Genomic DNA, 22,312 nt, shown 5'->3' on the forward strand with positions numbered 1-22,312 from the left:
CACTCAGCCACGAACCATATGATATGATATGCTACCTACAACTCTTTACAACATGCTAAAAAGTTGGTAAGGGCATCCACCCTTTAAGCCTCAAGAGGTAAGAGTAAGACCCATTTCTGAAGATATTAGTGTGAAAACCAACTGCTGACTACACGCTTTTCTGAAAAAATGAAAAGAAATTAATAGAACCAAATATTTTCATTATAAACCTTGCTAGTCTGTACAAAACTATACCCTGTCACTACACTGCACACTGTAAGAATGAAAGAATTCTCATTGGCAGATACTTGCTTCATACCAAGGGCTTTTGAACCTATACAACTTTTTAAAAATGAACACAATTTAGAAAAAGAAAATACAAAATCGAAAGGGCCTAATCATCTATGCGTTGAATTTCACCCATCATGATGCGATTGCTGGTGACTTTGAAACCAAGAAGCGCAGGATCAATTTGCCTCCCTTTTTTCCCCTTCTTTTTGCCACCTCGTCCACCTTGCGTTCCATCTGTTGTCTCTGAAAATCCTGCCGAGTGAGCATCTGCCGGTGCAGTCTTTTTTGCATTACTCTTCAGCATATCTATAAATGATGCCTCTGAAACGTCAGCATCACCGCAAGATGAAGCACGCCGAAAACGCATGTCTTTCTTGCCGGCTGCCATGGCGTCTGAGTTTTGGTTTAATAAATTCACCCCTGGGTCTCGCCTTCCCCCTGAAGATTTAGAGATATATAATTAACTACTTTGTGCAGAAAGGATTTAACTTGAGTGATGTAATGTGCTGCAGTTTTTTATTCGGTCCAAATTTAATTTCAAGTTCTCTATAAAAAGAAAGTGGAATCAAATCTGGATCATTGAAAAAACTACATCACATCCGAGCAGAAAAGAGGATTTTGAAAAGTCCATACCTTCAGAAGCACCACTCGAAGTTTTCCCTCTCATAACTGGATCTGAGAGCAGCTCAGATAATCCTTCCTGTGATGATGAAGTATGAGAGACAGGAGGACGTCTCAGCAAAATATTCTCTTGCACTTTGGATGGAACAGGAACCCTAGAGAAGGCCAAACAAAGAAATGAATAATTAGAAAAGCCAACTTTTAATGGCTTTCTCCAAGGCTATATATATTATATACAGGTTTAGAACAGCTCCGGTGGAATAGAGCTACCGGGGTTTTTTCTTCAATAAATATCAAACTTATAAAAGTATAAACACAATTACCGCTCCTTGGAGACCTCCTCCACAAATGAATTACAATGTCCAATGTTTTCATTGTAGAAGCCGGTTTTCCCACCTGAGAGCAAATTCAGGGAAAACAGAAGAAGGCATTATCACTCTTCTAATATGAACATAATGCAGCAGCTTCCAAAAAAAAAAAAAAACAATTAAGAGATAACAACTACTTGCAGTACCAATTGATGATTGCCTGTTAAGAGCATTAATTGAAATCTCCCCACGATCTAGAGCAGCCAACCCAGCTTGCTCACCCCTGCCATCTTGAATCTCAAAAGCTGGACCCTTCATCATACCAACACTTTTGGCCCCATGCTTCCTCCCGTCGGCCTCTGAGAACTCATTACTCATAGATGACTTGCCAATCATGCTAGAGTTTGTGTAAATTGCCTGACCAGTCTCATTGATGCCTGCCAATCGCGACTCTCCCTCAATCAATGCCCCCGAATCAGATCTAAATGGCATTATTTCACCGCTTGCCCACTCATCCTGCAGTGGTTCACATGAATTAGAACCATAAGACCCCACTGCAAATGAGTTATTCAGACCTGCTTCTCGGTCTAGACAAAGATTGAATGGGTGGTCTGAGGAGCTTGACCCAGAATATAGGCCAGCTGCTGCCCTTGTTTCCTTGCCTGCATCTAATGGCTCGATAGATTGATGGCCTGATTTTTGATGGAGCAACTCCATCAACAATTGTTTTGACTTTTCATCATTGAACCCATCTGACATCCATAAAGTCGGATCTTTAGAAGTCATTTTAACTTCTGACTCCCTTTTCTGACGCTCAGCATTGATATGCCGTTGTTGAATCCGAGACTCAATCCAGTCATTCTCTAGTTGCTCATTGTTCTCAGGCCAGCGGCCCTCTATTGCATCCAATTCTGAAGCATGAAATTGATTGGGGACCAAAAGATGGTGAGGATTATGCGGGTGGATGCTGGATGAAAATGCACCCACTTGACCACCAGCAGATTGCATACGTGCATTTGGTTCCTGCATATCTAAACCATGAGCACGAGCCATAGCTAGAACATCCGGATTCATCCCTGGAGCACCAGGAGGCAACGACATTGACCGCTCAAATGGCATTGAGCCAGGGTCATAAAGCCCTTGCCGAAGCCGATCCTGCAATGAAACATTCCGCTCAAGGTGACTCAGCTGCTCTTCATGTGGTGGTGGCCTCTGTTGTCGCTGATAAACATCCAATGGGCCAAAACCTGAAGAGTGAGCTCGGTGAGAACCAGCAAGAGTCCTGAGAAACTGATCAGATTCATCAGTTGGCCATTTGGAACCAATATGCCTATCTCCTTCAATACCAGTCCGCTGCCTCAATCCCATTAACTGTCTGGCCTGCAGCTGGTCTTGTTGAAGAAGCTGTTGTTCCAATGACTGCATCTGTCCATGCTGTGAACGTGATAGAAGCTCAAATAAATCTCTCTGATGATCTTGTTGTGGCATGTGACTGAATTTTGCTTGAATAAGCTGCTCTAAAGATGGATCAACATGCCTTGAAGGGTGGTGTGACTGTTGCTGCATTTCGTGTAAAAGGTGCCGCTCTAATAAAACCTGATCAAGGACACTTTTGGTTCTGATAGGATCAATATGTGACTGCCCAAGGCCAGGATCATGCATTTGATTACGTAACAATTGCTCAAGAAGCACCTGCCGGACTTGAGATTGCTGTTGCTCCTGCAAAAGCTTTTGCTGTTGATGAAACTGTTGTTGCTGCAATTGATGATGTTGTTGGAGCTGAATCTGCCGCTGCTGTTGCAGCTGAAGTGTCAAAAGATGATCCAGATCCGGTGCAGATCGATTGGCCAACTGCTGGTGGTGCATAAGATTCTGAGTAGGAACATGGTCTAAAACTGATTCATTTATGTGTGCATGAGACAACAGATTTCGTTGTTGGAGTTGCTGCTGCTGAAATTGCTGTGCCATACGGTGCTCTGCTAAATCAAAATGGTTCGACTCCTGTTCCATGCGTGACAAATGATGAGCAGCCATGGCATCTTGATACATGTTGGGTTCAGTAAGTGTATTCTTTCTATAGACATCAGGCCATGTCTCTGCAGCAAGAGATGGATCAGCCATCACACCAAATGGAGCAGCCCTTCCAGTGCTGGACGGAATGGACGGCTTTGAATGTTTTGTAGGACCTTCAAGCTCAGACCAGAGCAAGCCAAAGGGGTGCAACTTATTATCATTAGTATTTGGTACACCAGTTTCTGTCAATTCATTTGGAAGAGAAGGATGGCTGACAGAATTTTCAGATGAATGGCGACTGCTCCCAGTAGTTTTTGCAATAGAATAACCTGTGTTTCCAGGAAGACCTGCAAACACAATTTCTGTAAAAAAAAAAAAAAAAAAAAAAAAGATATAAGGAGAATCTACTGAAAGGAAAAAAATCACCAGAAACATTAATAATAGAAAACAAACCTTCGTCTTGAGTAACAAACTTATGAAAGCTTTGACCCTCGGAATGTGGCAGTTGCAATGAAACCTCAGGCTCAGATACTCTTGGCTGAACATGCTGAACTGAAAGGCTATTAAACTCGGGCAATGGCTGGCCCAGGTCATTTACTGCAGATGAATTACTTTTCAAAACAGAAGCAGAAGCAGGTAAACTATCGTCCAACTGTTCGAAGTGTTCTAGCTTAGAGTTTGGTTCACTGCTATTGGCATATCCATCATTGGCTTTCAGATAAGGCATGATCTTACCCAATTCCTGGAAAGGCGTCCCTTCAGGAGCATCTGCAAAGCGGACTAGCAAGTCTGTCCCAAAAAACCCTTGTTCAAGCCACAAAATGATGTCAGCCCCAACAAATGGTCCCTGGATCACCCCTTGAGGGTCAATGTAGCACAAACTCAACTCCTCAGGCGGGGCTACCCTTTCTAATCCATTTGCCTCAGTGTTGCTACTTTGATTCTGCTCAGGAGAGGGCAAAACAAAGAGAGAACTTGAATCATCAGGAAGCTTGGATCTGATGTCAAATGAAGTGGGAAACTCAATGGCATCAAACTGAGCATGCTTGGTAAAATCAGCATCCGCCATCTGCCACTTTTCACCAATATTGATCTGAGAAGCACCATGCTGATCACCATCAATCTCTATGGCACCACATACACCATTACTTTCTGAAACTGTTGCTGCCAATCCATCTTCCAACCCATGAATTGCTCCAGTAACTTTATATTCTGATTCTTTAACATATAATTCTGTAAATAAAGTACATTCAGAACCTTTCAAATATAGAATTAAGGGCCAATTTGGGTGTGCGTTTGAGGGGCCTAAACATGTATTTAACACTCAAAAAGTCTGTTTAAAGAAAAAAGTACCCGTTTAGTTAAAAAAAATTGAAAGCGTTTTTAAGAGTCCAAAAAGCATAAAAATGGCCAAAACACACTTTTGGCAAAAGCTAAAAAATGAAGCTTTTGCCAAATAGCGGTTTTTGACTTAAAAGCTCTATTTCTCAAACACAATCCTAAACATGCTCTAACTAGTAAAGTTGTAAACATATGGTTCAAAGGATAAGTTTCAAGAGCTAAGTAAACGGTTACTCACCATCTACCATATTCCTATGTGAACCATATTTCAACAAGGCACCACCATCATCAGCTTGATATGCATCATCAGCTGCAGCTTCCTGTGAGGCATCAACAGACCCTTCATTGAGACTTGAAGGTAACATACCCTGACTTTGTTCAGTGGAGTCGAAGTCTTCAACACCTAGTCAAGGAACATTCAGAAATATTCAGACCAAGGATAAGTACATAATAGAAGTTTTTATTTATTTAATTTTTTTTTTTTATTATAAGTACATAATAGAAGTCAACAGCAATTGTGTTGAAAGTACCTGTAACATTTTCAGTTGATCTCCCCTTTCTATACGAACTGTACACCATCCCACTACTTGTGATCTTACCCCTCAATATATCGCCAAGGATGGCCTGTAAGCATCATAGGGCCCAATTGCGGAACATAAAAGATTTTTTAGTGAATTACAAGGAATAAGAACTTTTTTTTTTTTGATAAGTAAAAAAACCAGTAAAGAATAAGAACTTATTATTACAGAAAAGTGAAAAATTACAGGAATCCCATTAATTACCTTCTCTTCAGCATCAGGAGCAACAAAAGCCAATGGCTCAATGAAGCCAACTTGAGTAATGGAGGGTGATTCCTCCATCTCATCTGGCATGGTAGTAGATGATGGACCAAGCTTCTGCATCCGATATATGTCAAGAAGCTTTCCCCTTGGGTAGCAAAAATAATCAACAGGGCGGCTAGGTCTTCCAGGAACACTTTCACCTTTGTCAGAATGAGCAGCACCAATGAGGCCTGCAGATAAACCTCTCCCAACGACAGTTGGCCTTCCTCGTCCAAGGGTAAATCCCAAGTTTGAACCCTCCACCCGTCCTCTCTCAAGTCCAAATCCAGGTGCGGCACGGTAGGCATTTGTACCACCAGAATGAACCTCCATTCTATGGCGTGGCCTCCATTTATCGCGAGAATCTGAGTCACGCTCGGAAGCTGAACGGTTACTACTTACAAAAGATTGATTGTCACTGTGAGCATCTTCCTTCTCCAGATCTGTCCTCTTCTCAGTTCGGGAGTCCTTATCTTTGTCTTCAGGGCCCCATCTAGATGACCATTTGCTATCACGCCGTGTTTCATGTCCAGAATTACGACCATCATGCCACCGATCAGAGGCAGGCAATGCTCTACTCTCACTTGTTTCTCTGATAGAGAGATTGTCAACACGGCGTTCTGCCTTCCTGCGATCTCTTCTGCCACCAAGTAAGCCAGTTTCTCTTTCCTCTTCACGCCAGCGACGGCTACTATCACTGTCTGTGGCAGTCCTCCTCCAATCTTTTCTGTCCTCAGATCCATCCAAACGCCAACCCTCTTTCTGATTAGGATCGGTAGAGTTTCCAAGAGACCCAGAAGTTGGAGCACGCATATCCTGTCATAATGAAATAAACATTAAATAAGGTACCCATAATGACAGAATGTCAAATGACAGCAAAATCTTTGTGAATACACATACAAATCTGGCCATATGGTTATAAGTTAAAAATACTAAAAAATCAATAATAATAATAACTGAGATCATTTGTGTGAGGATGATGATCAAACACAAAACATTCCAACATTGAATCACAAAAATTAATCTAAAATACATGAACAGGACTGATGGGTGAACAAAACCGCATATGACCTAAAACTCAATTATTTTGTTACTTTATAAACACTTATCATAAACTCCATTTCTTACAATGGGCATTGTATTGGAAAGCTGTGGTACATGAGCATGAAGCAATTTCAAAGAAGGCATAGACATCTGGCACCCTGTATCCGGTGGTCCCCCCCATAGAGGAAAATAAGGGATGAAGAATTGAAGTTATGGTACTAACTTAAGGGGGCTAAGCACCTTGCTAGAATACCAAAATAAGGGTCTGCGTTTTAACACAGGAAAGATCCAAGCGTGCCATCTTTTTTTTCCTGAAAGTCAACGCTCAAGTCAACTAAACCCTAATCCCAACTAGTCGGCTACATGGATTCTTTAGCGCCAATCAACCTTATCTAGAGTTATGTCCCCATTTACCTCTTGCATAATCATGCTCTTCCTCATAACTTCTACCCACTTCATTTTTTGCCTCCATTTCTTGCCCCTTTCACATTAATACAGTCACCGTCTAATACCGGTGCATTGGTTGGCCTCTGAAGCACTTGTCAGAACAATCTCAAACGGCTCCTCATTTTATCCTCAATCAGTGTGCCTCTCACTTTCTCACAAATAAAAATGAGTAAAATTACAATACTAAATCTAGTTGGTAACAGTGAGTACTTACAATAAAAAATATTTAGCCTATCACTTCTTCCTCTATAGCAGATCAAGACAAAACGAGCAAAATCTATTTGCACTTATTTTCTAATTGTTCTCCTGTTACTTGAAATTGAAATATGATATACAAAAGGGAATCCACAGCCAAGAATGTGCTCTGAGATGTGTACGCCAGACCTGAAAACGTCACTAAAATTTGAGAATTTTACAATGGCCATAAAATCAAATCTATTCTAATGCCCAGCAGACAAAGTAATATTTAGCCGGGACCTGAAGGCAAGGCATATATACACCACAGAGTACTACTGTCCTTTAACCTTATACAATTCAGGCAATAAGGTACACATGCATATATACTATATACCTATATCACTTCACAACAAAACTACAACAGAATCTAGTACCATAAAAAAGGGGGGTTACCAAACAAGAAAAAATTTCACTACTAACAGAAATCTGAAAGAGAAAATCATCAAGCAATTTCTAAGAACCTTTTAAATTCAAAATAGAAAATGCGTAAGATGGTGACAAGTTTGTAGTCATGATACCAACTGGACAATTCCAATTACTTAAAAAAATATGTTTTGATACAGTAAAAGATGTAAAATTACCACCTCCAATATAAATTCAAAACAATAACTTAGTGCATATACATTACTTTACCACCAAAAAAAAAGGAAAAACAAATAGAACCATGTTTCCTGGAGGGCTAGATTATACCATCTTTGGCTCAGTTGGTTTGGCATAAAGCCATTGAGGAGACAGAGGTATGCTGCTTTCTGATGCCGCTTGATCTGAAATAATGAAAATTCACATCAGAATAGAACCAGGAGACAAAATGATAGCAAGTAACACAGATAGGAACCAATAGCTCATTATTTTGGAAACAAACGAATCTAACAATGGAACACCACCTTTTGACTCATCAAGTAACCCCATAAGCCCCTTTTCCTCCTCATTCCCTCCAGAAGCTTCCACTGGCATAGCATGAACACAGAAGAAAACACAGAAATATATGTTTAGCTTTCAATTGCAAGGCGCAACTGGTAACAAAAAATAATCCATCATAAAAGCAATCCAACCCTCCTGGAGCACCCCCAAAAAAAGATATTGAGGGAGAGAAAAAGAGAGAGTTAGAAGAAAAACATTTTTTTCCTGATAGATAAAGGATCTGAATTGCACCGAAAGAATACTCCAAGCACTGAACCAGAATCTTCATAGTTCTAAAATATGAAAGACTTGAGCTATATCAACAACAAAGTTCCTAAATTAGCCATCACCACACACCAACAAATCATGAGCATAATACCAATGTCATTCCCATCCACTCATCAAGTGAAACGAAGAGGCCTATCTTTATCGAAATATCAGAACAACCTTATTGTCATATAAAACCTTAATAGTTTTAAAACAAAATACTGGAACGAAAAATGAAAAAGAAAGAAGAGGAAATAAAAGAGAAGCAACTGGAACCGACGTATAATTACAACAAACTAATCGAAACCTAAAGACCGTAATATCTGGAAACTCTTAATTTCCCCATAAATCATCCAGTAACAAGTTAGAAAATCGCAAATCAATCAAACAATCACCGATAAATAAATTCTAAAACCAATTAACAAAAAGACTTTGATCTGAAGCATGACCAATACGTTGGCTCGGAACCCTAATTGACGACGTTGATTGTTCAAAAACAGAAATGAACTGGTCCATCACAAGTAGGACGCTCCAGATCAATACCCCCTAACCTCGTACCGAATCGGAATCTATCAAATCCATCAGCTACACAAAATTTTATTTTGTTTTTTATTCTGAAATCGGCTAAACAAATCGAAAACCCGATGTAAGAACAGAGAAAATAAAATAAATGGAATGAGAAAAAAGAAATGAAGAAGTAGAGTGGAAGAGCGAGGAGTACCTTTGGAGGTCCAGGAATGATCGGACGGCTTGGGTACGAGGAGATCGTCCGGCAGATCGAGCTTGCCTTCCGCCATTGAATAGTCAAAAGGTGACGAACTTGAGCGAGCGAGCGAGCGAGGGAGAAAGGGAGAGCGAAGATCTAATCAACCTACACAAACACACATACACACACTGTGGATTGGAGCTCCGAAGACACAAAGCCAAGGAAGTGAGCGAGAGAGAGGGAGACAGAGAGAGGGATTGGGGATTTTGGAGTCTCGGGAAATCTAGGGTTTCGGAAACAGTTTGTTGAGAGCACTTGCGCAGAGAGAGAGCGAGAGAGCGAGCGAGGGAGAGATAGCGAGACAGAGGAAAAGGGTGAGGGAGGGTTTGGGTGGTGGTCAGAACAGCCAAATCAACTAATCAAGTCATATGATTTCACCAGGTTGCTTATCGAGAAATATAGAATTATTTTATTTTATTTTTTTCCAATTTATACTGGATAAGAAGTAGTTACTTGTGTTTTTTTATCTTTTTTTTTTTAAATAAAAATAATAATTGTGGGCCGGAGGAGAACATTAAGGAAAAACACTATTGGATTTTTATTTTATTATTATTATTTTTTTTCATGAAGCAAATTGTAACTCATTTTTTTATGCCAAAATATATATATAACTCATTTTCAAGAGGTTGATATTTGAGTTCATTAGCGTTGTATCCTTGAATTCTATGATTTAATGAATAATGTTAGATCTAATACTTTTTTTACAGCTCTTTTATACGGGTAAATTGCATTTATCTCTCCCAATCCACCATTTATTTATTTATTTATTGTCCTCTTAAATTTTTAATTTGGTTAAAGTACTCAACAATTTACTATTAGGGTTGCACTTCCCCTTTCATCCTACAAACTAAAGTCTTTAATAATTTTCTACTTTTTTGAGGTTTTTATGAGTATTTTTATCTTTTTAAGGCAACACGGGGCATTGCAATATCAAAAGAAGATTAGTAGAACACATTAATTAAATTGAAATGTTAAAAAACATGATAAATGGAGTGGTAGATTGAAAAGATAAGTGTAATTTTCCCCTTTTACAACAACTTACTGACACATTTAATTTGAGATTGCTCAAGTATTAGCAGGTGAGTCAAAGTTGTTAAATCTTTTTTAATGGCTTCAATCAGACTGCAAAAGAATTGTATACTAATTGGTTGGTCTAGCATTAGTTACGCTTAATTATGAAGAAGAAGAAAAAAAACTACGGCGATCTTCTAAATTCATCAATTCCAAGCGATTACAGAAGATTAATTAATAATCAATCATAGACGATTACATGTGTTTGTAAATGAAAAAAAAAAAATTATTATTATTATTTTTTTTTTTTTTTTAAGATTAATAAACTATATGAGTCAACAGACCCTTTGTTTTTTTTGTTGAGAAAGTGAGTCATCAACAGACTTGGTCAATCGCATTTGTCGCTTTTAATCACATAATTCTTACAAAGTTAAGTAAAAATTAAAATACAAGCTCAAAAAATTACAAGAAAATTGCTTTAAAAGAAATTGTCTTTGGAAATTAATATTATATTTTAATAGAATTGTTTTTTTTTTATTGTAAAAAATTTATCTAAGTCTATTAAATTAATGTGCGTTTAACATTTTTAATGTAAGTTTTAAAAAATTGTTTTAAAAACACCGGTCCATTACAATATACATATTAAGGTGAAAACCTGTGTCCTCACAACTCTAAAGACCGTCTTAACAAAAAAGCTTTTTTCCTAATGGCATACCTCACATCAACAACTTTTTAGTTGGCCAAAATATACTTGTGAAAAATTAAGCCCCTCTAGCGCAGAGGTCACAATCCCAAACATACGATTCTCTAGAGAAATTTGTGATTTCTTTTACAAGCTTCTGATAACTGTTCAATGGACCCTTCATAACCTCTGGGATTGTGACCTCTGTGCTAGAGGAGCTAATTGAGGCTTTAATCTAATATCATGAGTTATTACATCACATCACAGTTAAGCTTCTGTAACGAAAACATGTCGAATTCATGTTTTGAATCTTAACATGTTTTAATTCATGATTTTTGTTTCGAGTTCGCGAGTACATAAAAAATGGCAAGAAGGGTACCAAAAGGATTGTAAAAAACAGAGACATACATACAGTAGAACAAAGAAGAAAAAGGTAACTCGATTTTAAATCTTTGTACAGAAAACAGATTCGCATTTGGCCAAACAAAACTTCAAATGGATTAAAGGAAGATCCCAAGAAGGAAAAGAAACCAACATGTTTATTTTCTCAACAACATCTTCAGGTCATCAGCTTTCAGAATCCTATACAATCAGATCGCCAGCCTGCTATCTCTTACCGGACTTCCTTGTATCGGGCAATTTTTCTAGGCCATCTACGGCCCCAAATGCGTGCCTCTTCTTCTTCTTCCTCCTCAACTTCTCACACATGAAAGCCCTCTCCAGCTGCTCCACCCGATGAGACAGCGAGCTCAGCAATCGAGTCTGCATCTCATTCTTCTCCAAGAGCTCCGTCATCAAACCCATCATTCTCTCATTATCTTCCATCATCCTCTCCAGAACTTCGCTGCCTTTCTTGCTCTCCTCTCTTCCCCCATCACCACCCACTTCTTCTTTTCTCTCAGGTCCAACAATCTCCATTCCCTCCTCCTCTTGCTTCGTTGAATTTTCTTCAACTCCTTCAACCAAACTATCAGGATCCGCAGAGGACCCAGACTCACTCTGACTCATCCCCACGCTCTCAGCAATTTCTTCACTTCCATTCGCCTTCGTTTCGACACCCACTTCGTCAACTCCACCCAAATCCACCTTCTCCGAATTCTCACAATGTTTATCATTAGCCTCACTCAAATTAGGCATAGACTCAAAGGAATTAGGTATGGAATCGACAACATGAGTCTCCGACTCCTCCAAACTTCCCCAATTCTCATGCGCATCGCAGCAATTATCGACTAAATCAGCAGCAGAAATTTCTGTCTCAGAGGCTTTACCTCGCAATTCTCCATCATCCACTTTCGGAGCTTCTAGGGATTGATCAACAGCTCCGGCAATTTCTTTACCGGCCTCGGAAGCGCCTCCACCGGTCGAACCTAGGGTTTGTTCCCCGACGCCGGCGACGATCGCGTCCACAAGCTCCTGCAACACGATCGCCCTTCTGATCACGGCCTTCCGGCAATCCCTAACCGCCGAGTCCACGCCTCTCACCGAGTCCAACCGGAAGAGCAAACTCATCAGCGCCTCGTTCACCCTCAGCCTCTCCTTCGAATCGCACCGAATCGACTCCACTGTCGACTCCTCCGAAACCTTCCTCTCCATCTCCTCGACCTCGCGCCTTATCTCCGCGATCTTCCTTACGCTCCTCCTCACCAGGAACCCCCGGAACGCCTTCTGGATCTTCACGGCCGAGTCCGACCTACTCCGCCCGCCCGACCCGACGAATTGGACCGGGATCGACACCACCTTCCGAGAAGGTGCGGTTTTCTGCAGGTAGCGCGATGGGAAACACCAATGGCTATCCATCACCGAATTAGATCTCTCAATGTTTTTTGTAATTACGAAAGTGTTTGCTGTGTTTTGGATTTTTTGAGTGAGAAGGAAATAGGATTCTGGTGTTTATAAAGAGTGGAATCGGACAGTGTCTCTGGTTCTAGGAGGGTATTGAAAGTTCGAGAAGTTTCAGGTCAGATAATTTTCGAATTGGAGGGCATTATATAGTGGGGCGCCTGGAGTTCTTCTAGATGACCCTAGATTCTTCCGAGTTTACGCGGGTGACGACTTTGCCCCCGCACTAATTCTTCTTTTACCCAAAAATATTAATTATGGGTTTTTTATTCGATTAGAATATTTTATCATTTTCAAAATATATTAACAAATAACTCAAAGCATAACATTCTTCTTAAAATACAATTGTATTTAACACCAACATTAACAAGCATAACAAGAGTTTTGATAGCATCATTGTACTTCAAAATTCATTTTCTAAGTGAATCTTAGGCTCTATTTGTTTCGAAACAAAAAATATTTTTCAGTGTTTGACTTGTACAAAAAATCAATGACAACAACAATGACTAGTGACAGTAGGCGATTTCTAGTGGCAGCTACTGGCAACTGAGAATGAACTGCATGAGAGGGTTTGTGAGCAAAAGAAAAACTCAAACTTGAAAAATCATTTACAAAAAAAAAAAAAAAAACCATTTTACACAACTTAAAGAAGATTTTTCCGGCCAACCGAAAATGTTTTCAATTTGACCCAAAAAAAAAAAAAATTGTCATATCAAACACCGAAAAATAAAAAAAACCTTTTCCATAAAGGATCATTCGTAAAAACAAATAGATCCTTAATTGCAAATGAATTTCGAACATTTTGATTATGTGTTTTTTAAATTTCTTGTGTTTATCAATTTTATGGTTTACTTGCTTTTTGTCATGTTTGTTTTAATGGGCCAAAGTTCAAATTAAGTGCAACATAAACTCCGGTCTTCTAAATTCCGCCAGTTTGGCAACATTGGTTTGCAACATGTCAAGCAGGACCTCTCCGTTTTCATGTTCTATCTTTGATCCACAACAAATCCATTGCAGGACCTCCTCCTTTGTTTAGGAAAAGTAAAAAGTTACAGCAAATTACTCACAAAAAAAAAAAAAAAACAAAATTACAGCAAATTAATGATGCTCTTATTGTTGACTAAGATTTTGAGGGACGGACGGAAATTACAATAGAGTTAATGAAGAAAATGCTTTCCACATTGCATGCAATATGTGGTATCAAGCTAGATTGCTTGAGGTGCCAAGAGCAAACTAGGAGATGGAGACGAGAAGCCCGAGTAACAAGGCTTTTAGCTGCAGTGAGTAGTCTCAGATGGTAGCATCAAAAAATACAATCATACAAAGGCAAATGCTTTTCAGGAAGTACTTTCATCACAAAAGAAATTGAACAATTACAGGATATTCATTCTGTTTGGAATTATTATCCCTGCCCTCTTCAAAATCTCGCTAGCAGCTTTCCGTGCCACCAAAATAACATCTTCCTGTTGAGTTACAATTTTCATCCATAAGTAAACCATGGAACTCTTAGAAACAAGGAAAAAGAAGGCCAATACTGTTAACTTTCAGTTTATAACTGACACCAATGAAAAGTAACTTCAAGATACCTCATTTACTCGCAAAATCTTCTTGTCCTTCATAATCCATTGGCCATTGCACATAACAGAGACCACATTTTCACTTCGCATGCAGTACACAATGCTGGATATGCTGCATTGTAGTAAAGCAAAACATTCAATAAGAGATCACAAATCGGTAATCTATCTACCTGAACAAATTACTGGTTGGATGATAATGAGAAGAATACACGAAGCTGAACAGAGAGACTATAACACTTTTCTGTTCTTATGAAGAGGAACACCAAACGAGCAGCCATTCAAGCTATAACCCTTGCGGGCAGATAGAATATAGTACTTATTAGCAACAAAAGCCAGAGAATACTAAAAAAATTGAGAATAACTGATGGTCAGGTCAATGATTATTCCACACGATCGAGTTTCAAATCATTACTTATTAATCAGAAAAATTTTAAGTAACTAGATTCACGTACTTTCAACCACAATCTAATCACAAAACACACCATAAAATAGAAAACCAAGAAAGAAGACCAAGAAGATTCATTTTCAAGAAAGACGAACAACCATCCAAGTAATGGAATAAATTCATTCCAAAACTTACAAAATAGTTTATGAATAAAATTACTGCATATCTTTTCTTCTAGGATGGAGTTCATACCAATCATGAACAGGAACCATACACCAAGAGGAAGGATTGACAACAACCATGTCAGCCTACAATATAAGGAACAAACATTAATCAGCCTCAATCGTCAGGAGAATGACCAAAACAATATGGGAATTGTGATCTAATGGAAGATATAACTAAACATAGCTGAACAGTGATCTAGATAGGAACTTCTCTTCATGCAATAAAACTTAAACTCTGGGGAAAACTTAAAAGGAGAATGAAGCAACAAAAAAAAAAGGTGACTAATTTGAAGAAATGGTCCAACCTTTTTTCCAACCTCAAGGGAACCTATTTCATTATCCCAGAGTACTGATTTTGCACCATTTAGTGTCACCATTTTGAGGACTGTTTCGGCGGGAAGAGCAGTGGGATCAGTGGTTCCTTTTGCATAAACTTCCCGTCCTTTGTTAATAAGAGAAGCGAGGTACATCTCATCAACTACAAAGAGGTGAATCCACATATTAATTTCCAGACACAAGTCTTACAGCGAGAATCCTTAATTCCAAAAAACATTTATCAAGAAAAGATTGTACTGAACTGATATAGTAAATTGAAACTCCTTTTGCTCCAGTTAATTACAGGTTATGCAGCAGACCCTAGAGAAGCTGGCATTTCCTCCACAAGGATCCTCTTAAATATGCATATCAGTTACAGCTAATACCTAGCATATACTTCCTTTCAGTGTGTACGGGATGGAATGTGTCTGAGATACTAAAGGAGTGACAGTTTTTAACGAAAAATGAGCAATTCAGAAAAAAGCCAACTATTGATATAGTATTTGGACAAACCAATGCTCATTCTATTATTTGATGGTGCCCCATCTGTTCCCAGGGAAACGCAAATGCCAGCATCAAGCATCTCCCTAATAGGTGCAAATCCAAGCATTCGCATTGCAGAAGCGGGACAGTGAGATACTTTGACCTCAGCCCTTGCAAGAAAACCAATCTGAAGAAGACATGTAGAAGAAAACAGTCACTATACTAAAACCACGAAATAAGAAAAGGCATGACACACAAATATGGATATCGCCGGCAGTAATTGATGAAGTAATAGGAGTAACTACCATACACCATCACATTCAACATTGCAATAGGCATGTAATATATGCTCCCAACAGTTTGTCTGCTTTGACTTAACTCAATACCATTTTTCACTTAATGCCAGTTGCCATCAATACATATAGCTTCAGAGAATGCTACACTGATTAGCATGAGTTTTAAGGATTACCACCTACTAGCGTGGGAACATGGTATATAGCATCAATTCTAATGCTGATCATGGTATATACATTCAACATATTGATGGTTAAGGTTTGGTTACTCTTGAAACCTTTTCTTCTTCTTGTAATCCCAAATTAAGAATAAGATGTACAGTTTTATACCATCCATGGTACAGAGAATCATAATTATCACAAGGAATAAGTTCAAACAATTAAAGAATACCCAGAATGGTAAATTATATGTATGAACGAAATTTTTTGACAAACAGAATAGGTATGTAAACAATGCTCATATTTTCAACTAAAAGAACCCAAGCCACAAAATCCAAACAGATCAAACGCCAATAATGGAAAGTCCAACTCCACTGACACTTCTACCAACCCGTAATTTTTATTCTACTCGCCACCTTTTCAGAGTATAGAACATCATCCTTATTTTTCCTGTTTTTTAATAAGATGGTACACACAAGAAAAACTAAGATCTATTGATTTTCTTAAAGTGCAGCAAGCAAAAAGAAAAAATAATTCACCTCAGTACTGTTGACCCAAACTGTATGAGCTGATAACAGATTGTTTTGGAGGAACTCTATCTTCTGTAAGTATGTAACTGTTCCATGATCAACCTTGCGAGTATCCATCATCAGTTGATTCTCATAGGGTATCTCTGCAACATGCTAAACACCAGAAAGGTCAAGTCATTCTATTTCCAAATCCATAATGTTCATTAGCATCAAAGGTCAGCCAGATCAAACTGACATGTTGCAGAACTTTAATGTTTAAATTGGAGGAAATTTGAGGATTCTCGAGAAGAAAAAGACAATTGGAATTTAGTTTTTCTTTTCCTTTTTTATTTTTTTTTTTGAAAACCTTTCAAAATAAGTTAAAACTTAAAAGTTATTCACATCCATTTCATAAAACCTACTTGAAATATTGAAGAGAAATGTTTGTAAAATTGTACCATTTACATTATGCCAATGTTGGTCCATAATGTATGACAGAAACTTCATATGTCATGCAAGAACGGCTGCTCACTTGACATTTTTCTAGTTTGACAAGAAGGCTTCAGCACGAATTAAACAAATCTATCAGGATAGATATCTTCAAAGGCTGATGGATTATATGTATCGTAATGTAGTGATCATATCTTGTAATTCATATACAGTATGGAAGAGAAGGCATGTAATGCACAAGCATGCTCTCCCAGAAGCTATAGTTTTCCTTACCATGTGGATTCCAGTTTTCAGTTCTCTCGCAGCATCTCTAGTTTCAAGCAGTAAACAATCAGTTGAATTCATGATTTGCCTAATTCCAAACCATACTCTGATGCGCCCATCTGCCGTATTGTGGTGCTTGTTGTAGAGCTCCTTTTGAGACTGAGCCCTTAACACAAGCAAATCAAATTGATGACAAGAACAACAAAAACGAATGAATATAACATATTTGGCAATATAAAAAAATAAATCACATGTAAAATCTGTTAGGAGAAAAGCACCTAGGGGAAGTTTTTACTTCTTCATGTAGCCTTGTTATAACATTTTGCATACCACTTTAACCAAAAATTTAAGCCATTGAGTTTGGATCAACGACATTTGATCAACTACCTACTTCTGTTGCTATTACTCAATATTACTTTTATAGCTATTACTTAACATGGGATTCCATCACACATGAAACTTGAATAAGTACAACATTGTGAAGACAAAAAAGGCATAAACTCAACCTGAATACAATCATCTGTTGTTCTAGTCGCCCAAGATGCCGGCAAACCCTCACCAGAATCCATGGTTGATTGGGCCAAACATGCGCGCAAGCCCAATAACTCCACTGCCCTCGCCATTCCAGATACGTGCTGCCCCCCAGCTTCAGCAAAGCATGTTACCTGATTCAAAAAACCACAAATATCATCAACGACAACATTAGAAATACCAACCCCCCCCCCCCCCCCCCCCCCAAAAAAAAAACCAAAAACAAAAGAATGTCTGTGCCTCTGTGGGTGCTTACACCAGAGTGGATGAGTTCGATACAGCACAGCAGAGTGGAGATATAGGAATCCTCCTCAGTCATGTTGGATTCGTACGGCCAAATGCGACCGTGCAACCATGTCATCAAATCCACATCATCCGCTATCCCTCTCGCTAGTTGCTGAGAAGAATGCACGTGAGTGTTGATGAATCCTGGTTAGCACCAAACACGTAATCTAATCAGTTATGAGACCTTAGACAATGATACTAATTTGGTAGGAAAATGTTTGGGTTAATCTATAAATAAATAAATAAATAAGGGGGAAAATGCTTGGATTATAACTGTTTTTTCTATAAATTTTTTCCATACTGTTGCGGCAGTCATTTCAGTTCATGTAGTAGCTGTCACTTTGTAATAAAAGTTTCAGTACAGTGCCTAGGCAACCAATTTGTCACAATTAAGCAAGTAGTTGTTTTGATAGTGAGAAATGAAAAGTCCTTTTGATTCAAAAGAATTAATCTCTCCAACTACCTCTGTATCGCCATAACGTTTATTACCAAGGAAAACTAATAAGAATAGGGAGAGGACCTGGGAGTAGGATTTGGTCGTGGAGATCGATGGTCTGGTTGGCGAGAGCAGAGAAATCGCGAAGAATATCGGGGGAGTGACCGATGGCTTCGATTGTGTCGTGTCGGATGAAGATCCCACCGTTGCGAAACACCCGGCGTTCGGGATCCATGGTCACGATCACGGCGTTGTGGAGTATGATCGATGTGTTGGCCATCATGTGTCCACCTTCACTCTCGCTCTCTGTTGTGGCTCAGTCTCTGTTTTCGACAAGCAATCTTGTGTCGTTTGTCGAGAGAAAGAGAACTGCTATTTGATAAGCATATACTGGCCGAAGAAGAAAAAAAAACAGTAAAATTATTGACAGAAAGATTAAAAAAACATGGATACAATTGAAAGTTTGGACATTAACAATGAACCGGCTTCTATTCAAATAAAGAAACTGGAAAAAGGAACAACAACAATTTTTTATTTTATTAACATTAGCCACCGTGAACCGGCTTGGAGAGGATCCTATTCCAAGTGGGTCGTGTCCCTTCAGTTGCCATTTCCAGAATGTTCCGAGTGGGCCATTTGATGGGTCAATTAGTTGCGTCGTGGGTTCAGTTGGGCCTTTTGGCAGTGATTAGTGGAGGGTTTTCTGGGTGGGTTTTCAATATTTTGTGCTGATCATTACTCTAACCGAAGGCCTGAGTGCTCCTTGTAGGTCTAACAGCACTGCAACTGCTTAATTAACATGATAATATTGTTCTTATACTCCAATAATTTGTCTTGCTCTTTCACCGTATTCGTATCGTGTTCTTGACTTAAACATGCATGTCTTTGATCTGCAAAATTGATGGCTCTAATTAAAAATGAAGTTTGCAGGGGACATTCTTTTTATCATAGAGAATTGTTCCCCAGATTGGTGGAAGGCTCTTGGAGTGGGAAAACTAGTGAGACACATACTGCAGCTATCAAGGCCGAGTCAGGTTTTCCGAAAATTCTTTTTGTTTTCTCCTTTTGAGTGTGGATCACTGGATTTGTATGTTTTTATTCAAATTAATTTACTTTTTTTGAGGTTTTGGTTTGATATTAGGGGGGAATTAATTAAATTGGGTGTTTATGGCTGAGAACTTAACTGTATTGGGTGATTTTGAGCCCGTGGGATGATGGTTGACGTGATCAGTTATTGAACTGGGGTGATTTTGGTTTGGGTTTCACTTTTATCAAATAAAAAAATATATATAATGCATTTAATCTTTTTTCACTGGCTTAAATTTTTTAGATAAGTACTGATTCTACCGCATATACGATAGTAAATAACTTGTTTGAAACGTCATATCATCTTTTCTGTACCCGAGATAATGGTTAATGGTAAGTTTTATTTTTCTATAGTTGTGGGAACTGTGTATGACACAACAATCCACTAATTAATTGAGTTTTACTTTTACTCATGGTATTGGAATCATGCAAAAGTGGAATTGTCCCTAAATTTGCATCCATGAGATTGTAGTTCAAGTGGATAAATAAGTGGAGGCATTTTTATGAATAATTTAGTATAAAAGTACAAAACAATGATAAACATGATTGATTATATTTTTTTGATGGACTGACTTGTGGAATTAGCATTCCTTCTCCTGATAATTGGTGGAATTTCGTTTTGAAGCAGAATTTCGTGTAATTAATTACAGGTATAATTGAGATTGCCATTATGGCATTGAATACCCTTTCAATAAAAAAACTGTACAAGTGAGAAGAATGGAATGTAGAAGCAAGAGATCATGATAAACGTCCATTTCCTTTTCATGAACACTCCCTTTGTGGAATTTTGTGGCAGCACCATCTGCCCAGGCTTAAGCAGCTCAAATGTGCATAGACCAGCTTTCTAAGTTTATATAATTTGCCACGAGCCGTGATGCAGACTACGCACGCTGTGAAGGAAATTTTTTAAAAAAATATTTTAATGCAAAAAAAAAAAAAAAAAAAATTGCACGGGCGTGCTGAGTGCTCTTTGCATTCACCCATTTGCCACAGTTTGAAAAAGAAAGCCCATCTCTATTCTATGTTTTTTTCTACCAAAAAAAAAATAAAATTATATCCTACCTTTATTATAAATAGAATATATAATACAATTGTATAATCAAATTATTCAATTATAGGTGAAACTACAATTGAATTATTTAATAAAAAAGAAATTATTACAAATTTACTAGTAATTTTAAAAGTCACCTAAGAATATGAGAAAACTGATTTAAAGATGTATATGATTACTCTTATTCTATTATTTTAAAACTTACAACAACTATTCTTTTCGGCTAGTTGAATGGGACAAATCAATTTGCAGTAGCATTTTTTAGTAGATCAAGAAAATCAATGGACGCTTTTAAAATAATAATAATAATAATAATGGACATGGCAGTACCCATCCCCATCACGTAGGAGCATCAATGCCTAATATTATATATTTTTTTAGGGAAATTACATTTATCGTCATTCAATTATATCAATTTTTTTCTTTATAATAATCATTCGATCTATTATTGGAGTTACAATGTCTCAACGGAACGAAAACATTGCAATTGCAATCTTAATAAATGATATTTTTATTATTATAAGTCGCAAAATGAGAACATTAATTACTATGGTAGTGGTAAATTGGAGGAGGGGAACATTGAAAAAATTAAAACAAGAACATTGTAAAAAAATTGATAATTAGAAGAGAGTAAATCATAAATGTAGTTAATTAACCCCAATTGTTTTTTAAAAAACGATATCAATAAAATAAAAAAGCACAAATAGCTAGCGTTTAGTGGTTCAACTACTTGTATACTACAAAAAAAAACAATAGTTGAACTTATTAAATGGCTTGTTGAATGAAGAAAAAAAAAAAGAAAATAATTTTTTTTAAAATCCCTTGAAGGTCAATTGTGATATTTAAGTAAGTAATGGCACGCCTCAAAGACGGGGCAATACATGTACGAAGCTTAGTATGAAAAGTCCATTCATGTAATTTTCTATTGGTAAGTGGTCCATTCATGTGACTGTTGAAGGTAAACAAATTTCTGGCGTCAATGAAACTATATCTATTTCTTTAAAATGGAAGAAAATTAAATATAATCATAATTGTTGAAGGTAATATTGACTAAGCATATACACACACGCCAACATTCATAGAAACTTACAACGGTGGCCGATAATAATGAAAGTCATCTATCCCATGCTACACGGTGATTGCGAAAGCATATACCGACCCCATATGCACCAATATAGGAGTATAACACGATACTGTCATGTCAATTAAAATAAATTTTTATTAGTATTTTTTATGAGTGGCCGACTATCTTTTGGCTTCAAGTGTCATGGTTGAAAGTAGTACCGATCAGGAAAATGTGCAAATATTTTTTTTTACTGACATGATAGTACCACGTCGGCATATAAGTTAGCCATACTATGACTAATATTATTCATTAAGCATGGACTAAATAATTGAAAGTGTGGGACTCTTAGTAAATGCTTTTATAAGTTGTGCAAGAAAACGTGAAAATGAAGTTAACATACGTCCCAAATTTTTTTAATCGAGTTTTTTTATTTTGTGTGAACGGTGAACCCATTATATATAATTAAGAAAATCCTTACGTAAATATATAGCATGGGTTAACTTTGCAATCATGCCACCTGTTATCAAGCTAGAATGATCCTTACGCAAAACCAAGTAACTATCTTATTAATTTCATCAATTTTGGCTTTATTATGCCACACACGTAACAAATAATTACACTAATCCTTAGA

General features: G+C 37.8%; 3 protein-coding genes across 6 annotated transcripts; all 3 read right to left on the reverse strand.

The window, feature by feature from the left end:
• Positions 1 to 175: 175 nt before the first annotated feature.
• Positions 176 to 9,385, reverse strand: LOC132177174 (uncharacterized). Of its 3 annotated transcripts, none has more exons than XM_059589416.2 (11): positions 8,991 to 9,385; positions 7,987 to 8,049; positions 7,793 to 7,866; positions 5,336 to 6,190; positions 5,084 to 5,177; positions 4,792 to 4,956; positions 3,666 to 4,430; positions 1,406 to 3,574; positions 1,215 to 1,287; positions 904 to 1,046; positions 176 to 708 (listed from the first exon to the last, which is right to left on the reverse strand). In XM_059589416.2, exons 1-11 carry the CDS (start codon positions 9,064 to 9,066, stop codon positions 374 to 376), a joined length of 4,812 nt encoding a protein of 1,603 aa, XP_059445399.2. In that variant the 5' UTR covers positions 9,067 to 9,385; the 3' UTR covers positions 176 to 373. The 3 variants fall into 3 exon arrangements, with proteins under 3 accessions (XP_059445399.2, XP_059445400.2, XP_059445398.2); XM_059589417.2 differs by having other exon boundaries at positions 1,406 to 3,559; positions 3,666 to 4,445; XM_059589415.2 differs by having other exon boundaries at positions 3,666 to 4,445.
• Positions 9,386 to 11,142: 1,757 nt separating this feature from the next.
• LOC132178491 (uncharacterized) lies at positions 11,143 to 12,670 on the reverse strand. The gene has a single exon (XM_059590919.2). It carries the CDS (start codon positions 12,523 to 12,525, stop codon positions 11,335 to 11,337), a length of 1,191 nt encoding a protein of 396 aa, XP_059446902.2. The 5' UTR covers positions 12,526 to 12,670; the 3' UTR covers positions 11,143 to 11,334.
• Positions 12,671 to 13,724: 1,054 nt separating this feature from the next.
• LOC132179825 (uncharacterized) lies at positions 13,725 to 19,010 on the reverse strand. 2 transcript variants are annotated; one of them, XM_059592608.2, is made up of 10 exons: positions 18,563 to 19,006; positions 18,014 to 18,186; positions 17,733 to 17,891; positions 17,236 to 17,385; positions 16,543 to 16,686; positions 15,582 to 15,738; positions 15,059 to 15,231; positions 14,782 to 14,837; positions 14,154 to 14,256; positions 13,725 to 14,030 (listed from the first exon to the last, which is right to left on the reverse strand). In XM_059592608.2, exons 1-10 carry the CDS (start codon positions 18,759 to 18,761, stop codon positions 13,941 to 13,943), a joined length of 1,404 nt encoding a protein of 467 aa, XP_059448591.2. In that variant the 5' UTR covers positions 18,762 to 19,006; the 3' UTR covers positions 13,725 to 13,940. The 2 variants fall into 2 exon arrangements, with proteins under 2 accessions (XP_059448591.2, XP_059448592.2); XM_059592609.2 differs by lacking the exon at positions 13,725 to 14,030 and having other exon boundaries at positions 14,171 to 14,256; positions 14,725 to 14,837; positions 18,563 to 19,010.
• Positions 19,011 to 22,312: the final 3,302 nt, after the last annotated feature.

This window comes from Corylus avellana, chromosome 4 (genome assembly GCF_965113065.1).
Source record: "Corylus avellana chromosome 4, dhCorAvel1.hap1.2, whole genome shotgun sequence".
Taxonomy (NCBI): domain Eukaryota; kingdom Viridiplantae; phylum Streptophyta; class Magnoliopsida; order Fagales; family Betulaceae; genus Corylus; species Corylus avellana.

Bases quoted from the DNA above. Each gene is read 5' to 3' on its own strand.
- LOC132177174 (XM_059589415.2), bottom strand. From the start codon at position 9,066: ATGGCGGAAGGCAAGCTCGATCTGCCGGACGATCTCCTCGTACCCAAG. The intron at 6,191-7,792 runs GTATAATCTAGC...TCATTATGACAG, and splicing joins AACCAACTGAGCCAAAGATG to GATATGCGTGCTCCAACTTC. The intron at 3,575-3,665 runs GTTTGTTTTCTA...TTTTTTTTACAG, and splicing joins GTTTGTTACTCAAGACGAAG to AAATTGTGTTTGCAGGTCTT.
- LOC132178491 (XM_059590919.2), bottom strand. From the start codon at position 12,525: ATGGATAGCCATTGGTGTTTCCCATCGCGCTACCTGCAGAAAACCGCA.
- LOC132179825 (XM_059592608.2), bottom strand. From the start codon at position 18,761: ATGATGGCCAACACATCGATCATACTCCACAACGCCGTGATCGTGACC. The intron at 16,687-17,235 runs GTAAGGAAAACT...TCTGGTGTTTAG, and splicing joins TGAAAACTGGAATCCACATG to CATGTTGCAGAGATACCCTA. The intron at 15,739-16,542 runs GTGAATTATTTT...TGTCTTCTTCAG, and splicing joins TTTGGGTCAACAGTACTGAG to ATTGGTTTTCTTGCAAGGGC.